Genomic DNA, 27,384 nt, shown 5'->3' on the forward strand with positions numbered 1-27,384 from the left:
GGCAGAACACAATTTTTTATTCCAATTCATGATCTGCGTTTTAAAGTGTAAGCCGAGGAGCAACATGTTGTCTGTCAAATCTGATTTAAGGAGCAAAAAAGTGCTGCTTCTAGGAGTAAAATCAGAGGAAAAGTGAGGGATTAATTAAAACACAAATTTAGAAATTTGGAAAAGTTAAAATATTAATTAACATGAATGCTTAAACAGGACAGAAACAAGCTTTTTTTGTGCTGGTAAAAAAAAAAAGTGTAATATATTGTCAGCAGCTCTGGTCTAATTTCCATGAAATCTCAAATTTAATAAACATGACCTTAAATTGCTGAAGAATTTATCAATTTGGCTTAGTTTAATTTATATTTTTTCTTTGAAAACTCATCCACTGTTCATAAAACTGGTGACCCTTTGCACGTTTACACAGAAAATAAGGTCCTTCCAAAATTCTGAAATATGTAAAAATACAAGTCTTCCTACTGCTAAGAGTGAATATGACTGAAAATCAAACTTAAGCAGAATGTTTTATGTGATAATATTGAAATTATAACAGAGTAGAATATGTGTTGGGTAGCATTCTATTTAAATTATATTTCTGTTTTATATGCCAATAAATGTCAGAATGGATGTTATGAGACTTTTTCTTTTCACTGGTTTTGTTTATATAAAAATCAGCATGTAGTTAAATTCCTCTGCTCTGACATGATACCATATATAGCATATTTTGTGACTTTACTGGATATTATTAAACTCTGGATATATTTCTCAATGCCCTTAAATTTTACAGCCATATTAAAAAGAAATAAATCTGTTTTCTGCGGGTTATTTTGCAAAGAGGTCTTTGTCATTTCATTTGCATTAACCCACAGATCCCTTATCATTTAGAATAAATCCCAGTCACATGTACAGAGGGCCAGAAGATTTTAGGAAATGCCGATCTGGTAAAGAGACAAAGAGGGTTAGGGTTATCCCTGAAAATGAATCGAGACAACACTTTACTAACACTGCTGATCATGTTAAGTCATGGTCAGTGATTAACAAAGGAAAGCTATCATCTGGATTGATTCAACAAAATCTCCCCTGATCCCCAAACCATTTAAACTTATGTGTTATTAAAGCTCTTTAGACTGTGAAGGTTTTTTGTTTTTTTTTTACTTTCAGCAGGCTGAACTGGAGGTCTGTGTATCCACATAAGTAGCTGGACATTAGAGTCCAAACTAAAAGTGGGATTCAGTGGACTGAGAAGATTGATAGAGATGGATTGTGAGAATCAGATCACATGGTGCAGAGAATGATATAGAAACAGGCATTAGCAAAAAGCTGAGACTTAATAACAAAAACTCTTAATCCTGACCAAAAGAGCTTTAAAATCACAGGCATTATGTGTCGCTCATAAAACAAAACTACCTATCAGTAAAAATACAGGATTTGGGGCTTTGTTGAGTACGAGGGACTTTTACTTGTCTGGCTCAGGCAACATTTCAGTGGGTCAATATTTCCTACTGACAGCAAGAACAGAAAAAAGAATGTCTAAAGGCAAACCTTGTTGAATGAAAAATTAAAGTCAGCAACACGTATTTACATTTATGAGGCAAGGGTTTTTGTTTTTCATCCAGATGGACTCCCAGGCCTGACACAGCCGCATACAGTCAGACACACACACACACACACACACACACACACACACACCCCTTGAAGTGTAGTGGAAAAAAAGGAAAGAGACGGAGGAAAAAAACTTGGATCCCTCCACTGGTTTGTGTGTTGGAACAGGTGAACAGTTTGTACTCCAGAATAGCCATTACCAGCACTCTGCAGCAGGGCTGCAGTTGGCTGGAGCTGAACGCAGCGTGGCTCAACAAAACAAGAGGCTTATTTTTTCCTCCCTTTTTGTTAAAATGCAGATATGACCAGCTTCTCTCCGCAAAAACAACAACAAAAAATTTCTTACAGCTTCCAGTCCACTTTTCCAATTTTTCTTTTTTTTTTTTTTCACAGAAAATAGCCCCACGAATCTGACAATAACAGCAAAATATGCCGTGAATATGCTTAACAATATTCTTGTTGTTGTTGTTTTTGACACATTGCAGATTTATTTTTTGTAGTTTTTGGTATTTTCTTAGTGTGTTTTACACTAACTCCACTGAATAATAAGTTTATATGAGGAAAAATAAACAGCAGTAACCTGAATATAAACAGTGAATTACTTAAATCACTGTAGTGTAATATGAACCCAGGAAACAAATAAATTCCATTTCCAATAAATCCACACAATTTTGGTGAGCTACTCTCCAGGTCCATTTAACTACACACATGTGTACTATAATGAGCCGAAGACATTATGCCTAATTATGTATTAGACTGTGTTAGAGGGCCTAACAAAAGCTTTTGAAAGGGACAATTACGTTTGTTGCTTAGTTACATCGTTAAAAATATACCGAATCAGTGCAGATTATAGTGGGCGAGAATGCACATGTACGCCATGAGCGTTGTTGCCAAAATGCACAAAATTCAGTTAATCCGGAAAAAAAGAATTTTTTTTTTTCTTCTTTTGCAATGGACGGGAGTATAAGTGGTGTATCTGAACTGTTAAAAAATACAAGCCAAAAATAAAAGTGATACCAACAAAGAAAAGGGAAGTTTTAATTTAAATCAAGTGAACTGGTGCACGCCTCCATTCAGTTTTTATTGTATGGAATCAATGGGTTTGGCTTAGCTATTAAAGAAGGACAGATGAGGGGTCTGAAATCTGGCCTCATCAAGAGGGGGTAAAGCCACGCCAAAAATATCATGGCAGATCAGCTGTCAAAACTTCAATTTGTGGACGTGAGACACAACTAATATGGGCCCAGCAGTGTAGTCTTTCACTTCCACTGCACAATGACTGCGGCTGCTGGCTGATGGCAGAGGGAGGGGAAATATGAATGCAACAGATGGGATTTTAAAATTCAGCGTCAATTGTTCATCAAAACAGACAAAACAACAGGACATCTGTTTACCTGCTGGAGTGTCAATGTTCCTCAGCTCTTCTTTGTCCTGTGGCGGTGCCAGGTCCTCGCTCTCCTCTTCACATGCGTCGCTGGGGCTGTAGTGGCGGGGTTTCATCAGCAGGGACTTTCGCTTATTGACAGGGGCGCCCTGCACCCCATCCTGGGCGCTCCTCTTCCTTGCCGCGGACCCATATGGGCTGGACAAAAAAAGGGGAGGACAGCAGAGGCAGAGAGAGGAGTCAGGATGCCCATTTTAAACTGTGGAAATGCTCAACTTTTTTATATATGCTAAAAAGTAAAAATTTCTTATGATCTGTGTAAAGATATAAAAAAAATGTTTTTATTGTAAAAACCTAACCTGTGGCTTTCAGTGGCCCAGTCCACCAGGCCTGTGAAGCAAAGAGCAAGAAGTGTTAGAGGTAAAGTCGTGTTTATGTTTCCACCACAATGGCATAGCATCTGTCAACATATTTTTTCATCAAAGCTCCATGGCCACTCACAACTTTTGTACTCTTGTTAATAAAATTTTATGATGTCCAGTAAATATTTGTTCTGCAGATAATGTCTTAGGGATGATATGACGCTGGCCTTTTCACCATAGATTTTACAACGCCACTGTATCAGCATAATCAGCAGACGGGTGTAGGAGTGGACTCCTCATTGATCTGAAAAACACCGTCTCATTCAGCCTGCTCACTCTCTGGAAACGCGAAAGTACCTCATCCTTTGACAGCATTGACAACATGATCTAAAAGGCTAAACCTATTTCCCCAGAGGGGGTCCGGTATAAATCTCATTCACAAGTTGCTCCGCCACTCCCATGAAGCTCAACCAACAATAACACTTTTCATGAGGTTTTTTTTTTTTTTTTCAGGAAGGCTTTGCAAGCTTTGCACAGTTCCATGATGACATATCCAGTTTAGAGGTTTTCATTAACACAATACACACACACCCACACACACACGCACACACCCACACACACCCCTCCTTCACTAATTTGAAACTCATGTTTGAATTTAATGAAGTTATTCCCCTCTGAATAATGAAATGGCGGTGCAGTGCTCTTCAGACTGTGAAGGTAATAGATAAAACTGACAGTTATAAAGTTGGGTTGTTGAACTGATACCCCTAACCTGTGATCATAAGTGGTGTGTGTGTGTGTGTGTTTCAATATTTGTGGGCTAGTAAGTCCTTAAACCTAAAGGCTGAACTTACCTGTGCTACTGTTGCATGTTTTGAAGGTTTGCTCCTCACCTTCAGTATCCATCTGTAAGAAAATCATCAAATATGCAGGTGATATTCCAAATTATTTCTTCATTTGCTAATTTTGGCGTTAAAATTAAATATGACAAAATGTCCCACAATTTACTCACACAAAAATAGAAATAAATACAGGAATAAATACAGAATAAAACAAGTAAAATACAATGAGAGGATAACATTATCAGTAAAGTAGCACTTTTAAAACTATCAAGGTTCTCATAATTAACTCAAGTCGAAAGGCAATGATAAAAGAATTTTAATCTGATGTTTAAATGTATATATGGTGAGAACAGTATGGACATGTATTTAAAAAAAAGCAATTGCATTATCAATAAACAAAACCTCAGTCACATCTATAGTTTAGTTTGAAACTCAGGGCGTCCATGAGAAACTTGTTGATTGGCCCGAGTGCTTTTCAAAGTGTGTGAATTATCCCATAAATAACATGAGGTCATATTTAAAAATTGAATCCATACAGAAATGGTAAAATTGGCACAGAGACTGCAGCCAATTCTAAGCTTTTAGGACCAAAGTCATGTTGTAATGCTTTTTACTTCAAGTTAAAAGGCAAACATTTCTTAAATAAAATTAGAAAACTAATATTTTGCTTTTTTAGGGTTTTAGCTGATAAACTGGGAGTCCCGAGGGCCACTTAGCCTTAAAATCCATATTTGTGCACAGTACCACAAACAACTTCTAAAACATTGGTAACATGTAAACAAACCAACCAGCATTTGGGGGGAAAAAAAAGTTCTGTAAGAGTGAGAAAATCATAATGACATTTAAGTACAGAAAGGACCTCACAGTGTGTGTTTAGACAAAAATAGTTGCTAAAACCCATCTACTCTCACTGACTGTTGCTTATGGATCCCAAATAAAACCTATTAAACATAATTATTCCGGGATGGTGGTGGTGTATAGTGGTCACAGGCCAGTGAAATCTGTGAGTCATAGGATATGCTGTTACTTTTCTCTGGTAATGGGAAACATGACTCCTCTCTCTCGTTTGCTGTTGTGATTGAAGGCACTGACCTGTCATACATTTATAATAGGGGAGCAGGTGTGGCAGTGATGGACCTTAATTTCCTTTAATAAACCTTTTATGTGCCACACTCTTAATGCCACGCCGGGCCCTCAGAGGTCCTGCTCATAATAGGTTCATTACTTTTGATTACTACAGCCTATTGAGACAAACAACTCCAAAACACTATAGATTACGTTCTGTAAAAATGAGTGTAGCTCATTAGGTTATAACACTTTCCCAAACAGACACACGTCAATATTTTGTATAAATTTTTTGGGTCCAAATACAAAATATTTTCTTCACATCACCCAACCTGTGATTTCAACATGGATATAATTTGGTCCGAGTCCAACTGATATTATCAGTGTAGGTAAATATCCTCATTGGATTATTGTAAACGTTTTTATCTCTTTCTTTGAATGATATTTTACACAGACCCCTGTGTTAATATACAAAAAACAGGTAATTATAGAATTAAGCATAACTTTAATATTTACAAATTTAAAACTTGATATTATTTATTTATTTGTTTATCCAGACGTTTTTCAGTTTTATTGTTTTCTTTTTTTTTAATACAAGTAAATTATCTTTTATTTACGTTGCACACTTAATAAAAGGTTTACATACAACGTTTTGCACAGCTCTCTCTTTATAGATAAGCACCTATCAGGAGAAGCCAGGCTATCGTTTGATACAAAAAAGTGAAACATGTTCCAATATTATTTCATTTTTACTTTTAAATGATCTATTAATTATTATTTGCTTATTTCATTTTTCCTATGCCTGTCTTTGTCTGTTTGATATTGTGCATTTTTACTAGCTTAAACCGACTCTACAAGAAAACCTATGGATGTCAGGATTTACTTATCTGCCTTGACTTCAAGCATGTCAATGGAGTTGATCTTTATGATTAACTCTGCTTTTACATATTTTTTTTGGTTTAAAATTGGTGTCAATAGTGAAATTAATTAAGTCTATTTCCAATGTTTACACCTATTTTAATACATATGTTTTAAGACTATAATCTCCCCCAAAAAAGAAATCTTCCTCCTGAAGCAGTTTTGAATCAAGCAAAAAAATTATTATAATTGATATAAAGAAAAAAGAGAATCCAAAGTGTGTAATGTGTTTGTAGTCCAAAAGTAGTTGTAGTTCTTAATTTTGATACATTTATCTTGCCAATTGAGAAAGTATTGATAATTTCCAATTTTTGTTCGATTTATCTCTACATACTAACTTTAGTTAGCTATTTCTTTCACCATAAAACAAAATTCATCTGAGACAACAATGCAACTACAGTCCTTCATTATGTCAAAAAACCAAGTTCAGCTATATCAAAGAGTTTATTATCTGCCAGCCTCCCACAGCTCTCTTGATAAGCAAAAACCAATCTCAGACTATGATCAGTGCAGTCGAAGGAGCACTGACTCTCCTCCACTTACAGACTGAAGCCTATTCAAACAGTTACATAATCCTTGTGTCTTTTTCCATCATCTAACAAAACTACATACAAAACTTTGCAGACCATTCACCTTTGTTTGCGGTTTTCCGGGTGCACTGAAGGATAAGATGCCAGATCCACACCGTTCACCCCGGCTGTTGTTTTCAAGTTTGTTTTCTCTCAGGAAGTGATCGTGTAATTCATTATCTGTGACAGAAAACACAAAAGAATATACACTTTTGAGGTATTGGCTGAAACTTTTTCTTAGAGGGAAAACTGTGCAAGATCTGGAAGGATTTTATGAATTCATCTGTTGTTTCACAGTGTGGAAACGTTCACTTTCATACCTCCAAAGGAATAAGGAAGAGAATGCAAATTGATTGCTTGACAGAGATCAAATTGCTTGCTTCTAATTAATACAAAATATCCAAGAGGGAAAACAAGGATGAACACAATGAGTACATTAAGCCTCTTCACTTCACAGATCTTATTATAGAATTATTTATTTCTGTTAGCTTTGGAGAAAGAAAAAAGGAGAGAAAAAGCACACATCTTCTTAATTATAGCTCACAGAGCATTTCCCCAGAAAAACAAAATTGGGGTGGGGGGGAGGAGGGGGTTGCTAGGGGGGTTATTCACACAGTTAGATTTGCATATGAATTAAGACTTAGCCTACTACTATTCTGGCTGGTTCGTCATCTGCTGAATCATATTTAAACCCCCAAAACACACACACACACACACACACCAACACACACACCCCACACACCCCTGCACCCAGGCACACAGGCACACAGTCACGCCCCAACATAAGTAATGTTTCTCAGAGGCCAGATTTCTCTGGGGGGGACAAAAACTGAAGCAGCCTGATGCTGAGGGTCTACGAGACTTTCCGTGTGTTAATCTGGCTGCTAACTGTCCTTGAGCCCAGCCCATTTCCCCCCCTAACCCCATCTGCCAGCATTCCCACTGCAGAGGAAGAGAATGGGTTACAATTGTGTGTGTGTGTGTGTGTGGGGGGGGGGGGGGGGGGGGGGGGGAGACCTTCCCAGTCCAGCAATCATGAATAACCATTGCCTTGCACCACTATCAGGGGACCCTGGATCCGAGCTGGAGATGTAAGAGAGAGCAAACGCGTGCGAGCGGCGATCTGGACATTACTCTCACATTTTGGTTGTTAGTGATGCTATTATTATTATTTTCATATTATGCTTTATTAATACTCTCCAGCTGCCATGGATATTCATCACTGACCTTGAGTGTTGGGGTGTGTGTGTGTGTGTGTGTCCTGCCTCAGTTCCCAGCTTATCCGTCCACTTGGGATGCTCTCGTGTAATTAACACAAACATTATTGTGACAGAGTAAAAAAAAAAAAAAAAAACAACTCTGTGCTGATACCTCATCTTGAAAACAATAAAGCATGCCACAGTAGCAAAGTAAGATTCTGGAGAGCACAAAATTAATTACATTATTTACATTTCCTTTAGATAAGGGGGTACAGGCGATATGATGGAGGCAAATGAGATTACACAAAATAAGATTTCAAAATGTCAGTGCTGCACTCCCAACCAACCAACTGTTATGATTAGATTACTCTTTTAATATAATTACTGTCTAAGGCTGTGTGTGTGGAAACAATGCATACATAAAAAACAGCAGCCGCGTATTAACTGATCCCCCCACTCTCCCCGTCCCTTTTCTCTCTGAGTCTTTTTCTCTTAACCTTTCTTCAACAGTATCATTTTGAATTATAGGGAACGGATGGGTGCTCTGCACAAGGTCACTGTCTGGTGTGCACTCGCAACTCCCACCCCTCCACCCCCTCTTTTGCTCCTGTCTTGTTTTTGTTTCCTCTTCCAGAAGCGCACTGAGCAAAGGGTTAAAACTGGAATGGATTTAATTATGGAATGAATGGAATTATAATGCGCCTGCAGCAAGTTTTCCTCCTTATTTATTAAAGCAGCTGATGGGCCAGGTTTGATGAGCCACTTCTGGCATAATTGAGTCATCACACAAAGAGGGTTCCTCGCATTCAGAGTGGTTTTATCAGCAGCAAACAGACCTGATTACTGGCAATTACACTCTGATCTAGGGGAAGGAGAAAAAAGGGTAAATGTGCGGGGTAACTTTTTGTGTTTATAGTTTACCCCGGGAATAATTTTCACATTAATTTTACATGCTAAGTGTTTTCTGTTTATGTATAATAAAGAGCAAACGGCAGGAGATAGGACCTTTTACTTTCATATTTCCTTGTAATGAAGGTCTATGGGGGATATAGTTAATTGATCGCAATTCATACTTAAACCATAGGTGGTTTTAGTGTAAAGAAAGTGGGCTCAGTCTGTTTTAGCTCCAGTAGCAAGGTGCGCTAGCCACAACATACCTGTTTGGATAAGGCTCACACCTCTTCCTGGGCAAGCTGGTGATTGCTTTTGCCATTTTTCATTGAGATGCAAATAGATTCATGGAAAGTAAATTAAGCCTTGGTCAGACAGTGAAATCAACTTCTGTTCAGAGAGTATTTAGATAAACAACTTTGTGTTATGCGCGTCCGTGTGTGCGGGCGGGCGTGCACGTTTGCGTGCGCGTGTGTGTATGTGTGTGGGGGGGATTTTTGTTATCTTCTTTTGTGCGAGGTGGCCATGAAGCCATCAGACATTCTGTGTCTAAATACCAGCTGGACAGTCCAATAACTGGAAAATAAATTAGGAGGGAAGATGGGTCACAAAATGTCTGTGTTTAATTTTACGCTTTTTCCTCCTCTTGAATTTCACAACAGGTGATTGATCAGTACATGTATAGTACAGGTGTGGGCTGATTACTTGTATTACTGGTATACACATATTTTTAAAAGTTATGGATTTAAAACTGCACATTTTTCCCATCATTATTCCTCCTGATTTATAGTTCTTTTATGCAACAGCCAGAATCAGAGCAGAAGTGACGGAAGTTATTGTTATTGTATGAAGCATAGTGCAGCTTTACCCCTCCCCAAATTGTTGCTGCACACAGCTATTCAATTCAATGAATGAAGGCTACCACACTTACCCCTCACTTAAAAGTAATACAAACAAAGTTTTCTGTGGTGTTTGAGGTGTGTAGCCCTGCCCCTCACCCACATGGTTCTTATACACGCTGTCAATCAATTGACTTAAGGAAGACCACTACGCATGTACTTCTTATAGGAAATACTTTTTTTTTCTCTGCACGTCCTCTCCTAACGTTTTCTGCACACCACTAGTCCACTGTCTGAAAGACAGCTGCTGCACTTATACCTCTCTTACAAGAAAGACAAATTCAGTTATGTTATGGAGATTAAAAGTAGGGCCACCTATTGGTCTTATTAAGGTAATCTTGTTTGAAAACAACACTTGGCAGGCATTGTGTGTCTGTTAAGCAGATGACTGCCACCTGGCTACCTGAGCAGGAAGTCTGAGTAATTATCCTACTAATGTCTGCTTTGGCAAATGCTATTAAATTTAGAAGTTGTTTATAATTATGCTTGAGCCCATGTATAGAAATTAATTTTCATTGAATAATTATAATTGATAACATTGTTCTGTTTCCTGCAGTCTAAATATGCAAGATTGTAAAACAATGATATTTTTACTAATGGGTTTTCCATGATAATGTCATACTGGCTCATATCCAGTAAAGATTAACTGATAATTCCTTAAAACAAAACTCTGATGCCAAGTTTATTTTATTTTCCCATTTTTCAATTAGATCTTACAAAAAAGATGCTAAGTAATCTTGAACTTTTTGAGATTTGTTTCAGTGGTAAAATGAAAGTAAAGATCTTTATGTGCTTGCTTCAGAGAAAAGAAAAAAAAGCTTCATCTTAAAAAAAAACCCTGCCAACAATTTATGAGCATTCCTCTGTGTAAAGGAGTTTAGTGGTTTCATGCAGACACAGGCAAAATCCTGAAGTCAACTGCGATTTCAGATATAACAGCCTCACAGCTATCCTGACGGCCAAGCAAAGTGTTTGTGCCTTTTGCCAAAGTGTACTTTTATAGAGAAGCGTATTGGCATCTTATCACTTCTCCAAGACAGAGACGCTTCAATAAAGGAGTACAGCTCACAGAATTCTTAACAGACAATTAGAAGGCTGGCTAGAAGCTATCGCTTCAATGATTTGCTATGATGGCAAAACTACAGGGGAAACTTGTTGTTGGACAGAGTTAGCAGGAGTCCCATGAAAGAGTCAGATGGTGACACCTTTGCCGAGGTGATTTATGAATCTTGTAATCGCGTTCCAAAGTCATCCCAAAGCCTTTCCTTCTAAATTGGGTTCATCTGGAGCCGGACCACACAGAGGCACCGAGTCCAGATTGTTTCTTCTGACATCAAAGAGCCAATTTCAGTTTTTGACCGCATTTCTGCTGCTTTTAGTCCCCTTATCTTATAAAAAGGGCCTAGATGATATGCTATTTTATTTGTGAATTTCAATCCAATTAGGGACACCAAAATATTGAAACATGTAAAATTTGTATCCTCCTCCTCTAAGCCATTCATCAATAGCGTAATAAATTGAGCGGCGCGCAATTCATCCACTGGCAAGTGTCCAGCTTGTCAAACAGCTCCTGTGTTGGGCCGAATCTTTGAATTCTATCATGAGCATGCTTTTTCAAACCTGTCTAATTTGGGGACAGGTGTTTGGGTGAAAAAAAAGAACTTCCAGCTCTGGTGCAACAATGAGCAGAGTAATCCCGCTCATTGTCCCTGTCCAAGGAGCCCCTTTTCATGGAGGAGGTCGCATGAAAGCTACCAGGTGGTCTGCAATTTGGAGAAACGTAGTAACCGCTCTGGCTAATCCCCCCTTTCCGTCACAAAAGGCAGGTCTCCAGTGCTCTGGGAGGCTCTCGGGGGGGCAAAAGGGAAAAGTTTACAATGCTCACAGAGGGTCTGAAAGGAGTCAGGGACTCGAGTGGTGATTCCTAATCAGATTGCACTGAAGTGAACAGCTCGCATGGCAGCTGTAGTTTTCCCAGGGTTAATTACCTTTCACTGCTCTCTCTAAATGAGTCAGCTGTTCCTGTCATTAAACAACTCCACTCTATCTCTGCTCCCCGTGTCCTCCTCACACATGTGCACACGTGAACACACACTAACCGACATTATTTTAAACGCGTTTGGTATAGCGATCAAAGACTGCTCCAAATATCAATTATTTGAGAAATGTGAGGTCTTTGATCGATTTCCTTACCACTTAGTGGACATTGGAGAGCAATTTCAGATTGGTGTATTTTGATTTGCGCCGCTGATTTTTATGCATATGGGAGGCAGTGGTCCCAGTGCACCTCCCATATACACTGATTCAGAACAATAATACCAGTCTGTCAAGGTCTCATTGTAAACGGTTCCCGTTGTACTAATGGAACACATAAAGGAGCACACATGCTCACATATGTGCACATGCAAACACTAGCATACGCACATACACTACCAACACATGCAGAGTCCAGCTCGAAACATAGATGTTCTGTCATCAATTCTGAACAATCTGTCTGCTCGCTGAGCTCAGCAGCTCAGGATGTTGGGGGAGTTTTAAGTGAATTTTGCCACTGTATGGTAAAATCCCTTGGCCACCTGGATTACAAACTCTAGTCCTTTAACTCATGCCAGTATAAATCCGTGTTAACTCGGATTTACCTCTGCCATATGAATTCTCAATCTGCGTAAGCTTTGTTTGGAATGAGTCGAACATAAGTATTTTGTGCAGTTAAGGATGCCCAGTTGTGAATTTTTCTTTCTTTTCGATGAAACACACACTAGGGAGATGGTTCAGGACTAAATTAGTTATTAGAACAACTTGAGAGGACTCAGGCAGAGTTTTATTACAGTCGATATGTGACACCGGTGCGGCCCTTCACATCCAGGTGGAAGTGTGCAACACTGCACTGTGAAAGCCATGTAACCATGGCAACCAACATAAACTCAGAAAGGGTACACTGTGAACAAGAGTTTAAGCTACAAATAAGTATTTGGGTCACTTATAGAAGATCTTTTTTTCTTGCACTCTGAAGATAAAAGGTTAACAATAAATTGAAAATTTTATTTTGAGAATAAAGTCTAAATGTTCACAAACAAACAGTCAAAAATGAAAGTATTGTTTCATTAGTAAAGTCAACATGTTTGAAGTAAACAAAATGCTGAAACTCCTGTGCTCTATTAAAGCATTTAAATTATTCATGATGTAGCTACTGCTGGTCTTTTTGCTCGATTTATTGATCGCAATTTTATAATCTTTTTTTCTTCATCCCAGCTTTATTCACAATATTTAGTATTTAGTGAATACTTTTTTAACATTTTTAATTTTTTCTGTAAATAATAACTTTTTATCTCACCATTCTACTAAATTAACCTTGCAATTGAGTCTTTTTTTCTGGAAATAGTTTATAAAGTTTTCCATGTCAATTCTAACTTCTTGAAAAATTCTTGAACTTTTATTTTGTAATTTTTATCATTTACATTTCTGGTTGAAAATTATTTTTAACTTTTTCATTTGAACTCATTTCTCATTATTTTTTACTTTTCTTGGAAGTGTTTTGACTCTTCCTTGTAATTTTGACTTGTCTTAGATAAATCAGTTTGACTTCTTAAAAAATTATTTTGACATTTTTCTTGTCATTCCAACATTTCTTCAAATAATATTTAGACTTTTTTTAAAATTATAATATGGGTGTTTTGATCAATTTCTTAACTCAAAACAGACCATCAACAAAAAAACCGTTGCTATTGTTTGCTATTCATCAACCGACCTTTATACTCTGTCTTTGTAAACTGCCCCCTAACATTTATATTTACTTCTTAAAAACATAAATCCGTCTGCAACCGCAGCCATCGTGATAAAATAAAATGTGGCAAAAGCAGCCTGGAGGATCTAAATTAAGTATTATCCAATCTCTAACACTCACACACACACACAGACACACACTTCTGAGTTAAGCCAGACTATTTTGTACTTAAAAGGTTAGCAGGCCTGTTTTGTGAGTTTGAGCTGTGCTTGCCAAATCAGCAGATGGTCCATGAATATGATTATATGCATCAATAAAGGGAGTAATCTTTGACAAAATGTAAATTTGACTTAAGTCCAGGCTTTAATATACACCATGGACTTTAACCCACTTTCGAGCTTGACACAAGAGCACGATATGCCAAAGCACTTGAATTTTGTACACTGATGTTCTAGTCTAGTGCTACTATTCTGGGGATTTGAAAAACAGAGCCAGGCAGTAGGTAAAAAAGATCCACACAGTCTAATTTGCCTGTGTATGGGGAATAGGCATCTTATATTGCTAAGTGTGCAACTGAGCAGTTCGGTAATTGATTCAAACTGAGCTTGAGTGCTTTTACAAAACAATCTTTTGAGCAGCCCTCCTCTTTTCTGTTAAACATTTGGTTTTAGGGTAAACCTTAAAAAAAAACTAAACTACAAACTAAACTAAAACATCTTAGAGTTTTAGCATCAACCAGCATTATTTATTAAATACAAAACAAGTCTTGTAGACAAGAAAATAAAGTTAACAGCTAACTGAAAGTTTAAGCAGCAATTCAGAAGTTAAAAATTACAAACTAAAATGTGCTAGTCTTACCCTGAGTCCCTATTTAAGAAATAAAATAAAATGACTAAAGCATCCCTGTTATTGACCCGGTCATTAATCCACTTATCTGAGCCTGAGGCTTACACAGCACAGCGCATCCTTACGCAGACAAACAGAATCACTTGTCTCCCCTACGTCTGCACGCTCTCGTGTTAACATGTCCGACAGGGCAGAATCACAAGCTTGACTTACCATGCCCCTTTTAGCCTTTGTTTTTCATCTCTCCGGGACATCAGAGAGGAGACGGAGCAGAAGGATATCGAGGTGGGGTTACGGGATAGTCCACGGTGTCGCTGCTGCGAGAGCGCGTTTGGTTCTCGCGTGTACGTGTGGGGGTGTTCATGTGTGTGTGTGTGCAGAGACACTGTGATATTCCCCCAAAATGCTTTTTTTTTTTTTCAGGGTAGCCTTTGTGTGGTTTACTTAACAACCAAACTCATTAGCTGCTGGGCTACAGTGGGCTGAATTATTTTCTGTGCAAATACAGCACTTGGTGATCCTCAAGGTAAAACCTCTAAAGGTCTTTTTTATGACATATATCACAGATTCACATCAAAATTAAGAACAAGACTCTTTTCAGAAAAAAAGAACTAAATGCAACAGTTATTATCACTGCCTTTAGGTGAGAAATTTCACAATTAAAATTCATAAGTGAAAGTATATCACTTTAATAAAATAATTTATATATTCATGCAGTCTTAATTGATAATGCTTACATGAAATAGAGAGCAATTGGAAAATGTTAAACTCAGGTCCCAGGATTTGGAAGTAAATTATGTGAAAATAAGTACAAAAAGTGTCCCTATAGTTTGTGCAAATATTTATTTAATTTATTTTATTATTGTTTATTTTTTTGTTTATTTTAGCTGTGCCTGTTGGTACAGAACGCCTAGAAAATGTAGCCATTGTAAGTACTTGAAGTCATGACAGCTGTCTATAAGCATAAGGGACATGTCTATTGGCCAACTTGACCCTTGTTAGAAAACAAAACAAATACAAAAAGAGAATACTGCAGCCTGGGACTGCCGAGCCGGGTCACTGGAGATTTTCCAGACAAACGCCGCACAGAGGAGGGGAGGGGAGGAAGAATAAAAAGGACAGGCTCAGAATCTCATTTTAACAGACCGCACACAATCTGGGCTCCCACAGAACTATCTCTGCCTGACCGCTTTCTATTTATCCCTTATCAGTGTTTACCAACCGCTAGTTTTCTTTCATTCACACTGTGAGGCAGTTCTCTTACTATCAGTCAACAGCTGACACCGTGGAACAGCCTCAAAGGCAAGAGGAAGGGATCAAAACTAAACCAAAGCTGTTTAAACAATACAACAGAGGAAATAAATTCATAAATCCTAATTCTTCCCAACCCACGAGGGTATAAGCAGATCCTTTATAGTTAGGCCAACAAACAAAACCGCAGCCAATGAGGTACATTACAATCAAGGTATATTCTGAAATATATTTAGAAAAAAAAAATACAGATAAAAAAAATCCAGTGTATTATTAATTGGAAGGATTTTACAGGCTTGCCCTGTCAAGCACATTTACGAATTAAGTGAAAGGATTTTTCTTTTTGTTATATGGTGTTTTTAGGAAAATCCCATCTGATTAATCATTCTAACATTTTCACCACAAAAATGTTTGGAAATGTATTTTATGTCTACACCACCTAAAGATTAACACAATTTTCAAAATCTTAAAGTTATAATAAAATACTTAATTTAACGTATCTTCTCTGAAAGAGATAACTTTTAAATAAATTTGGTATCAGTGTAAAATATGTAATTAAGACCTCAATATTCACCGTGTTTGTTTCTTTTTAGCTGTAATTTCTTAACGTGCAAAACATAATATTATACAATAAATTTTACATCTAACCAGTTTTAAACAAACCCACAACTACTTTGGAGTACTGCCTAAAATGTCAGTGCTACAATACGGTTAGACTAAAAAACCAGGAGTTATAAATCCCGCTGTTGCTCTACAATTTTCCCCATTTAGGATACACAAACAGCACAATTTTTACTGCAGTGCTTTTGCGAAAGTTAAGCAATTAATTACATTTATCCGATCACCAGCTGCTCAACAGCAGATGGATCATTTCTGAAAACCTTAGTTGAATCATATCCACATAATTCATTTTTCGGGATTAACTGGCTGAAGTTTGAGTTGGGGGCGAAACAGGTAACATGATGTATTTTAAAGCGGTTCTTATTTGTGTGATTCTGTCAGACTGCCCTGAAGACACGTGGACTAAAATTTCCAGAACAATAAGAAATTTTTTGACAATTATACCTAAAACAGCTTTTTTTTATTTAGTCAGAGTAAAGAAAGATCTACATTTCCAATGCAGTCGCTGTGCATTGTCCAACAATGTGGAGGAGTTAGTAAGTTTCTAAATCGGTTTCCTTTTACAGCAGGTACCATGGACAGTTCCTTGACGGCAAACACTGGTTACATTAATGTGTTGTGTAGCAACTAACATCCCTGGGCTTTGAAGAGGAAGGGGTATGGATGAGAGAGGAGTAATGTCTTTTACTTATCACTGCTGTAACACACAGACCTGCCACAGCCCTTTGCTGCTTTTATAATTAAAACAAAGTGTAGAGGTGTAACTTTGAAAGCACTTTCTTTCTGTTTCATGAATGACTGGCTGAACTTTTTCCAGTAATGTCTCGGATTAAAGCGTATTTGTGAATTTAGGTGTGTGTTTGGAAACAAGCTAAAAAAATTATTCTATTTCCAAAGAATTGGAATATATTGAACGTCGAAATATGCAGATCCCCCAGAAAACTGTGCACATGAAATGTTATTTCCAACTTAGATATAGAGGTGACAATCTGCTGAAGTTTTAAAGTCATCCAGTAACAAATTTACACTTTTCTCATTCTTCTCTTTTGTTTTTTCAAAAAGTCCTCCTTTTGCTAAACAAGAGTCAACTTAAAGACTGTTCGTACGGGGTAGATTAGGAGCCATTAGAGAGCTGCGAGTTACTGGTAAATCATGAACTTTTCTAGCTAGCATCCAGCCTCCTGAATCAATAGTTACTCTGGAGACTGCTGAGTGGTTCGACCCCTCACAATTTGTTTATAACCTAAGTGTTGTCCACGTCTGACACTAAAAGTTAACCTCTCGACTGAATTATCATCACTCCAGGTTGAAGATTAGCACATCTTTTCAAACTTTAACGTGATTACCAGGCAATTAATTGCAGAAATTCAGTGTTGTTTCGCCCCAGCTGAATACTCTTTGGAACATGTGAGACAAACTGATTTGTAATTTACTTTATGGTCACAATTTGGATAGTTTTCAAACTTCCAATACAAATTATTTGAAAGCCAGAACAAGAGGCAACAAAACACTTGCCTGACTGCTCAAACATGTTATTGGAACAGAAAGTAAATGTTTAAGTGCATTAGGCTCAATGGTCTTGTATGTACAGCTGTCACTGTCAAAGCCACAGGCAACCTGACAACGCTTTGTCTCCACACACAATGCGAACATGTGTTCTTCTAAGACAAGCTTATTCTCTGCACAAACGCAGCGGATCTAATCTGGGGAGACAGTATCTCATGCTATCTGGATGATCAAAAATAGGTCATGCCTCTCAAAAAGCAGTTTGAGCCATTTAATCTCCTCTCAAACTGTCTGAAACCTGAACAGAAGCTGCGCTTGCTTTCCAGCAAAGATTTTGAAAATGCCGGTTTTAGCAGACATGCAGTGTTCACCATCAGTGCAAGATTTCTTTAAATACCCCCTGACATGATACAATACAATTGCCAGCATAATTCTTTTTTTTTTTCTTCTTCTTCTTTTTTTTCTTTTTCTTTTAATTCTCACAGCACAAGTTAAGCAGATGGGTGAAATCTAACTGTGAATCTGAACAAGTTTCCATCACTTGTATATTTCAGCTCATCGCTTTAGACCTGACCAGACAGCATCTACAACAGCATCAGCTAAAAGCCCTGTCATTATACTCTCGCAATACGGCGGATCAGTGATAATAAATGCTAACCAAACAGTCAGTATAATAAATAAAAAGAACTTTGACACCAACCTATTGCTGTGATCCAAAAAGTTTGATTTTCTCCCAGTCTCTTGATAGCTGAGCTGGTGCTGCGGCTTTGAAAGGTAGTCCCCAGGAATATGACATACTGTGCCTTTGACAGCCTCGAGATAAGCACCTGCGTTCGGGTCCCTTTTTACGTCACACCTCCCCATTCACAGCCCTTCAACATGATGCACATTTGCACATCAACAGCCACCAAACCCCCCTCCCCATACCCTCCCCTCCCGTCCCTCCTCGCTCTACTCCCACATCCGCAAAAAAAAACAACACACAAACAGGCACACAAGGAGGCAGATGCGCGCACTAGCCTCCACTCAGGCGCGCGGACGCTTCCACAGACACCACAGATTTTTTTTTTTTTTCTTATGTGAGCTCACTGAGGACGAAACTCACACCCAGGGTCACACACAGAAGTGATCTTTTTCTCTTCCTCCAACTCTGTCAGGTTTCTTTATATACATCAGTTTTTATTGTGTGCTTAAAAAGAATAAACTTTCACTTGCTTTGTGGTAAGACCGGGGCATATGCCCTCCCATGCTCCTCATACATCACTCATCATGCAAATGAGAGGGAATGTCACTCCTCAGCAGCAGATGGCCAGGGACGATAACAATGGCTCAACAGACCAGTTTCAGTGTCTATGACTTTATCGCTACGACAACAAAAATAGATGACATGAAAAGTTGATTTCAGAGTTAAGTCAGATTTCTCTCCTTTTTTAATGTTGGTAACTTTCTCACTCTCTTTGTCAGCTAAACACAGAGATTAAAATTTTTTAAGGACTGCTACGCTTTTATAAAGGGACACAAGGGATTTTTGGTGACTTCAGTAAGCCTCCTGGGATTTTACCTGCTGGGTGAGAATTTAGCAGGGTCTGGGTCAATTCACCCCTTTGCCAACTGGTATCCCCATTTTGCAGCCACTCATTGCCATTTTGATCCTTCCTATTTCTATTACACCTGTAAATTGGTAAACAAACCCTTTCGTACCCATGCATTTTACCTAATGCTGTTATTTTTTATTGTAGTTTGGTATTTTCATAAACCAGAGCCAAATGACCACAAAATGCTTAAAACTCACATGTAGCTTAATTCAATTGGATGCTATTGTTTAAGGACTTTACATTGAACTCTGTTCTGGTTTATTTCAGTTCTGATTCCTGTTTGAGTATTTTGACTCATAGACAATATGACAGACTATTGTGCCTGGTGAAACTATAACAATTCTAAGGCTATTTCCACACTGCTGGCAAAACTGGACCAGATCCGACTTTTTCACCTACATGTAAACCGTGTCAATTTTTTTAAAACAGTGTGAACAGCAGAAATGTGATTTTAAAATCAGATCCTAGTCACATTTATATAAGGTCCTGTATGTCATTAAAGAGTCACATTTCAGTCTAGTTTTATGTTATGGTGTGTAAGGAGGTGGGAAACGGCTAACTCAGACGTAAACTTTGGATGAAACAAGCATAGCAACTGTTGCGACTGTTTCTCTGCTTAATAATTGCTTGCTAACATCCTTTATTTAGATTGAAGGTTTCAATTGAGCAACTTTATTTACACAGAACAACATTTAAATATGACTAAAAACTGTCTCGTCTATAATGCTACAACTTGCTATAAAGTCAGTCTTCTTCAAAATAAAGGTAATTCTGAACATGACAGCAGACATCACTGAAGGAGCTAGCCACAGTTCTTTGGCTCAAATATCACAGTTATTTCAAAACTGACACATGTATTGACATGTAGCATTCATATTTACTTCTATAAGTATGTTTTTTGATAGTAATGTCACATTTTCTTCTACTAATGCAGAACACTTCAGGGCCATAGACTGTTTGAACTAGGATCTGATGGTGGTCACATTATAATTACTATGTGAACAACCATTAAAGACACTGTTGACATAATTTTTTTGCAGTCATATGATTACATATTCATAGCAGATGAACATTAATACATAGAAAAAAAAAATAACTTTTAATAGTTAGCTTTAAAGGTAATCGCAAAGCATCAAAACTGGAAAGATACAAAATATCAAGGGAAAAAATAACCACCACACTTTTAGGGCTTTTAGGGCCTCTGGGTTCTGGAGGTGCAAAAAGAAATAAATTCTTATAAATGGAGGTTTTGTAAACATGTTGATTTCAAAGGAATGGAAGCTGTTGACATGAAAAGCTTTATTTAAAAAATTGTCATGTAAAGAATGCAACTATTAAAAAAATTCTGACATCGTAGCACCACCTCTAACATCATTCTCGAACCTAAGCAGATCCGACATAACAAGACAAATCGTAAGCTCACAGTCAGTGATTATGGCATATCACCACATGTAGGCCTGGTATAGTTATCACAATATTTAGGTAAAAAAGAAAGTGTATTAAGAAAAAGAAAATCATAATATTGTGTTTATAAACAACTTTTAAAACATGTTTAGAGCTTTTTAGAAAAAAAACAAATACAGAAAACTTATTTTCATTTGAAAAAGGCATATAAACCTTGGGGTTTATGTGCATTTAAACTAGCAATCTATTTTCATTTGCATGTCTAAAAGAAAGGCAAGTAGGGCAGCAAAACTGGCTCCAACCCAGGGGGCTACATCCTCTTAAATCCGACCCTGATCGCAAACATTACATGTCTTGGAATAAACTTTAACTCCTGAACCAACATATACACATGCATACAGACCCATTCAATAAACAAGAATATTATTGAAAGGCTCATTTATTTTTGGAACTTTATCACAAAGTGAACACATTATATATATCTGCTACACACAGATGGATTATCATATTCCTGTTATGATGTTTTCCCACTTAAAACTACTGAAAACATGTCATTTAAAATCAAAATATTACATAAAATAGATACTATTTTTAAAAAACAAAATATGGTCTGTAATCATGTTTAACATCTGCTTGAAGGTTATTTTTGGAAGTTACATTTAATCTGACAAACAAGAATCATCGAGACATCTGATTTACTGACTATGAGCATAGATGTGGATATACTATTAGCATGTGCTGTAGGTTTAAATCATTTACCTTATAAGTTCCACTGAAAAGCAAGAGTTCGTTCTTTGGTGACTGCACAAACCCTCCTGCACAGCGGTTATGCAAGTAATTAGGTGTAATTCGTCCCCGTAGGCCACTTGAGCCCCCCTTCCCAGGTTAGTTGATGCGTTCGACAAGCCTGGACAGGGACAGGGAGGACTAGAAAGAACAAGGGGGAAAAGCAGAAAACACAAATGCAGCTTCTTTTTTTTTTGTAACACCTCCCCACCCAAAAGTGATGTCACCCTGCATCCTGCTGACTCCTGTTCATACAAACCCCCACGGCGGAGAGTAAACAGTGGAAGCGTTTAGCAAACAGGGCCAGATTACAATGACAAAGGCAACCACACTTCTGGGTGGAGCCTGGGGGTGGCGGGTGGGGTCAGGTGGGGGTTGCAAAAGAGGGGAGGCACAGGGTTTTAAATAAGTGATAGCTCCCCTCTTCAAGATCCCCCCAGCTGATGGTGAGGGGCCACCCAAACATGAATTTCTATTGGGGATATGCCCCTCCTCCCCCTTGTCACCACCGTTGCCACCCCTTGTCCTCAGGGGACTGACGTGAGAACACAATATGTGATAATAATGAATTTCCAGTTCTTTTTTTTTTTTCTGTGATTTGTGCACTTGGTTATGCAAGGCCAGGGACTTGAGGACAGAGAATATCATTACTTAAGGTTTGGCAGTTGATCATCACCTTGTTTAATGCCTCATTTAAAAGTCTAATTTTTAACTGTCTTTGAGAGCCAATCCACGCTATGCTGTGAAAAAGACATGCAAAGAGAGCAGACGTGCACCAGTTTACCCTCTTTCCCACCATTTGTGTCTTGTAACTGTACAAACACATCAAAGTGAGGAATAATCTATCTAAGAATCTTATTAAATAACATGTTTTTTGTCTGTGAACGCAGACAATCTCACAAGCAGCTTGTTCGAGGGATGATTATTTCATGTTCCGGACTGTTTGAGGCAAAAGAAATCAACTTATGTTAAGCAATCATGACACACTGCGAGAGAATAACATATTGAGGGCTACACAACAACGCCATTACAAAATGTTACATTTTCTTTTAGCCCCAACATCTGTTCGAATCTAAAAAGAGAGCGAGAGGGAAAACTCATTCAGAGCCGACTCACAACATAAACTAGTGTTTTGTCGAGCTATTTCATCCGCTGAAAATGTGGGCATAACTGGAGAGAGCTGATGGAGAAATGAAAGAGGAGTGGGTTGGACAAAATTACATGTCAAACAAGGGTTCACATTTAAAAAGTCCTGCTCATATTTGTAGAAAGTGTTTGATTGCATTTAGAAAGGTATTACAATGGGTCACATCTGTGTCTAAAAGCTTTTTGCATTCTGCTGCAAATTATGTAAGCAGAGCGAAGTGTCACGGCACCCTGTTGTTTTTGAGCACTATACCTTCCTCCTGTGAAACCTACACAAATATGTTTAACTCGATTCTTCTAATGCACGACGGGATCAAAATGTCAGCGGCGCAACTTCAGCGAACCCTCTCACTCAAAACATGCCGCCCGGTAATTTCGACAAAGCAAACATGACTAATTTCGCATGGCAGCCCGTGCAGCCAAATAACAATGCACATCCACCCTGCCATTCAATGAGACAGATGTGTACAAATCTCTATCAAACTGTGGTTAATTTCTGCTATGATGCTTCAAGCCTTGGTCTAAAATGACAGATTCTTCTTGGTGTTGCTGAACCCTCATTGTGTAACCACTTGATGCCTGCTTGTTCATCTCACAAAGTCGCATAAAAGGGGCTGAATTACATTTAAAAGAATATCTATTTGCATATGTAAATATGATGAGCCCAACATAAGTACACGTTGATGTTGATATGGCTCCAGGATGTAGAAGTACATTTATGTTAATGTCAACAGACGGGGAATTTTCTTTTGAAAATACAGTGCATTTTTCATGGGAATCATTATCTGTCAGTATGTTTCATCTTAAAACCAGAAGTGATTAGATCAGTTCACAGGAATCCCCTTTGGGAAGAAAATTGCATGTGACCATAGGCAAACTTGCTACACATTTATTTAATGTTGTATGAAGATGCTTTGATTCAATTTTGGACTTTTTCTACTCCGTTGTTTAAACCTGATCATTAAAACCCAATAAAATGATTTTGGTCTGTACCCATTATTCAATTATAGATACTCCTTACATTTAGCAGCCCAAAATAAAAACAACAGTAAAACTACAACCTACAGCTATGTTTTAAAAAAAAGGCTACGGGTCAAGTTGCTTCTTTGCTGATTTACACTTCTATTTCAGGTCCACCTGTTGCCATTCGGTCTCTTCCTAGTTCCACTTCATACATATAATAAAATGTCTCTAACCCATTTATTTAAAACACTACAAATCATTTTTTAAACATTTTCTAAGTTTAGTATTTTCATGAATTATGGCAATTAAAATAACTGAAATGGATAATTTAGTTTAAATGTATCCTATTTTGTTTTAAATTTCATGGTACATTGTATTTACCTTGATTGTCCCATGAAATATGATAACTTATGAGTCCTTTTACATTATGACACACTCATTTGAGTCTTACTTTACTAAAAATACCTATGGCTTCACTACATCACAGTATTTAGATTAAGATAAATAGTCTCATCTAAATTCTGGGGGTTTTTTTTATATAAAAACTGAAAAATAACTACAAAGTGACCCATTACTATAAGAAGAATTAAGTAATCTATGAAATTTATTAATTAATACAAAGACATAAGCAAAGACACACTTGCTAAATTTGGCAGTTTTCAAATGTTTATTGTGCATTCTTGCTGTTCTGTTCTTTAAAAATTAACATGTAAAACAAACAAATAAGAGCTGCCTAGTTAGTAGGGCTATCTACTCAGGTAGACAACCTAACTGCAATCAGTTACTTAACAAACTAAAACTTCCCTTTGCTTGCCAGTGATAGGTTTAAAACTGTTTTACCTTGATAAGAGTCACGTTTTCTATTATTTATTCATTGCTCTCAGGTGAGAACATTGCATTGCAACCTAAAAGCCACAGATTATGTTTTATAAAATATGGGACAAAGAACAAACCTCCAAAGTTATTAAGGAGAATTGAAAGACAATGCAAACTTATCAATGTATTTGAATTTGTATGTGTCAAAGAAACTAAGGAAGGGTAAATGGCTCTAGCCAAGTGGCCACATCTTCTTAAATCTAACTCAGATTGTGCTGTATAAGTAAAAATTAAACTTATGAATCTTAAACCAAGGCAAATGTGAATATGTTCACCTATATGTGGGTCTAACTTATTTACCTTTTCCATGAAAAGGCAATAGTTCTTTGTAATTGCGTCTTCTCTTTTCCTTTTTTGGGTGAGTCTATGTAAAAGGCTTTTGATTAAAGATGGTGATTCAAAAACCTTAAAAGCAATATAGGGAATTCACAGAACAGAGACTTTAATTGTGATCCTTCTAATCAGAGAAAGACATTATGAACTTGAATACCAACTAAGGCTTCTGACTGCAGGTCTTAATTTTAAGAATCCAAGCTGCAGTGGGTCACAGCTGGTTTCCTGCAATTACCGTCTTCAACCAAGAGCATCTGATTGGTTACATTAAACAAATCGATGCTTGGCTGGTCAGTCAGTGTCTTCTCTTTTATAAGCGAGAGGCTGACTTTGTTGTGTCATTGAGAGGTGAGGTGCAGATCTGGGTGTCTCTGGGGGTCCCTGCACCCTCCCCCTTTACCCAGGCAGGCTCACAATGCAGCAGACACGCCTATGAATGAGGAGATAGGAGCTTGGGTGCTTGGCCAAAAACGAGCAACTAAACAATGGTAACAGGTGTGTGTAATGTGTGCTTTGATAATGACCTTGGTGGCCATAATAGTATGTCTAGACACAACTAAAAATAAGCATTTTTGTCTGGGGTCCTCACTGCTAAAAAGATAAGATATGGGAATTGGAGATTATTAGTCTGTAAAATAAAATAATAAAAAAAATTGCCTTAGCTTGACATCTTCAAGGAAATATGATTTTCTATGACACTACAAGCACAAGGGGCTTCAAAAAAAAAGTTAAGCCTATCACTCAAAATATTTGTATAATAAGCTAAAATTATCTTGAGTATTTGGAGATATGCTCTTGAATAAATAGAAAAACCACCATTAACATGGATGGCTTGCCATTTCTGATTGCGCCAGATACAGGAAGCTTTGTGACATAAACCAAAATGCAAATGCCCTTTGAACAAAACAAAGAAATTGATTATGAAGTAAGTTTCTCCAGCACAAGTAGCCGCCTTTGAGTGATTAATGGGGGCGGGTCATTGATTTGCTTTTGTTTAGGATCTTGGTTAACTTTCTAGATACACAATTATAATTTGTTTCCAAACAATAAATCTAATTTGGCTTGAGCGCGTTAAACTTCCGTATGGCCTCTTCTGTGTTGTTTTACATCTGAAATTGGTTGTTATCAAAAAACACGGCGCGCTGTCTGCTGTTTCTGTTTATATTTGTTACCTTTCTGATTAGATATTGTTTTTCTCAGTGTATTGGAAGGTGGGGCCCTTTTTAAGAATCAGAGTACTTGTTTTCTGAGATGCTGTGTGACTTGTCTGTGATAAGAGTTAATCCCCCAGTCATACATCATCTTTCATGATGCCAAATGCTGTCTTCATGTTGTCTGAAACATGCCAAAAAGTGTTTATAGAGTGAGCTCCGAGTGATCTTTGTACAAGCAAAAGGTGAGGAAAATGTTTTTGGGATACTGCAGCACAATGCACTTTATTTTTCTGTGTATTTGCAAGTCAAATTATGGTGTTACAGACCAGATTATTGAGAGGATTTTTTTTTTTCCTCCAGCTTTAAAACTTTGAAAACTTCCACAGATCCAGACATTTATACTTCCCGATTTCTCGCATCATCTCTCCAAGATAGTGATAATACGATTTCTGTGTTTTTTGCGCTGTTGAGAAACAAACTGGATTATGAGCAGATCACTACATAAACAGCTTTCTAAAAGGAGGCAGCTATTTTAAAAAAGGCTGAAGAAATGCAAAGAGGGATTTAAATTTTAATTTGAATTTATTCCAGCAAGTGAAAGGTTCTTTTGAGAGGGGATTTCAGCAAAGATGATGGTATTTAAAAGTGATAAACAAGCATCTAAACCTCCAGTGGAAAAACAGTCATTTTGCTGCTTCTTTCTAGTGTAGGGGGGGAATCAGGCTCGCTTTGGTCACATCCAAAAAAATAAGAATAAGTAATAGTCGTAATTAAAATGTAAATAAGTGAGATTTCTTTGAGATTTTTCAACTGATTTCTCTCATAATTTGTGCAATTTACATTTAGTCATGACACACCTTGTGGCTCTGAATGAAAAGCTTATATGTCCTCAGGTGCAAATTCCTCCTCTCTGTGTACTTGGCATTGCATGTTTTATACTATATTGGATGCTTAAAAAATATTTCACACTTATCACATGCAATTTACATCACAACATGACAGAGAAACACCAGGCAAAGTTCAAAATTAAATGCCTTACAAATCAGAATTTGTGTTAATTACGGGTTGTTGGTTTTGTTTCCAGGGAGTACATCTGGGAAAAAAAAAATAAAAAAATCTAATTTTTGGGGGGAGAGTGATTCACTTTGGGCAGCCACACATCAAATTTGTGTGACAAAGAGCGATTAACCAAGCCTGTCAACTGTTATATTTGTAATATGTGGATTATAATGCTGTGACTGGATTTCAAGTGTGTCTATTCTCCTGCGGATGACCACTAAACTTAAGCAGGGAAACCTATGCCACACAAGAAAGACAAAGAGTTACATCATTTTTGTAGAACAGTTAATCCGATCATGGACAGTGTGTGTGCATTTGCTATCTTCGGAAAATGCCAGCAAAGGCGCTAAGTAAACCTATTTTACAAGACTCCCTCACAAGGATACAGTGCCAGTATC

The 27,384-nt window shown here is 37.5% G+C and overlaps 1 protein-coding gene across 2 annotated transcripts in view; it reads right to left on the reverse strand.

Moving 5' to 3' along the window:
• Nucleotides 1-27,384, reverse strand: part of LOC116722287 (uncharacterized) — a 31,807-nt gene that overhangs the window by 667 nt on the left and 3,756 nt on the right. For both annotated transcript variants that reach the window (XM_032566512.1, XM_032566513.1), the window contains exons 3-6: nucleotides 6,798-6,913; nucleotides 4,194-4,245; nucleotides 3,337-3,367; nucleotides 2,988-3,175 (exon numbers count right to left, since the gene is read on the reverse strand). In XM_032566512.1, the coding sequence (XP_032422403.1) occupies nucleotides 2,988-3,175; nucleotides 3,337-3,367; nucleotides 4,194-4,245; nucleotides 6,798-6,913 (387 nt within the window). The remainder of the gene's footprint in view (nucleotides 1-2,987; nucleotides 3,176-3,336; nucleotides 3,368-4,193; nucleotides 4,246-6,797; nucleotides 6,914-27,384) is intronic.

This window comes from Xiphophorus hellerii, chromosome 6, assembly GCF_003331165.1.
Source record: "Xiphophorus hellerii strain 12219 chromosome 6, Xiphophorus_hellerii-4.1, whole genome shotgun sequence".
NCBI classification, from domain to species: domain Eukaryota; kingdom Metazoa; phylum Chordata; class Actinopteri; order Cyprinodontiformes; family Poeciliidae; genus Xiphophorus; species Xiphophorus hellerii.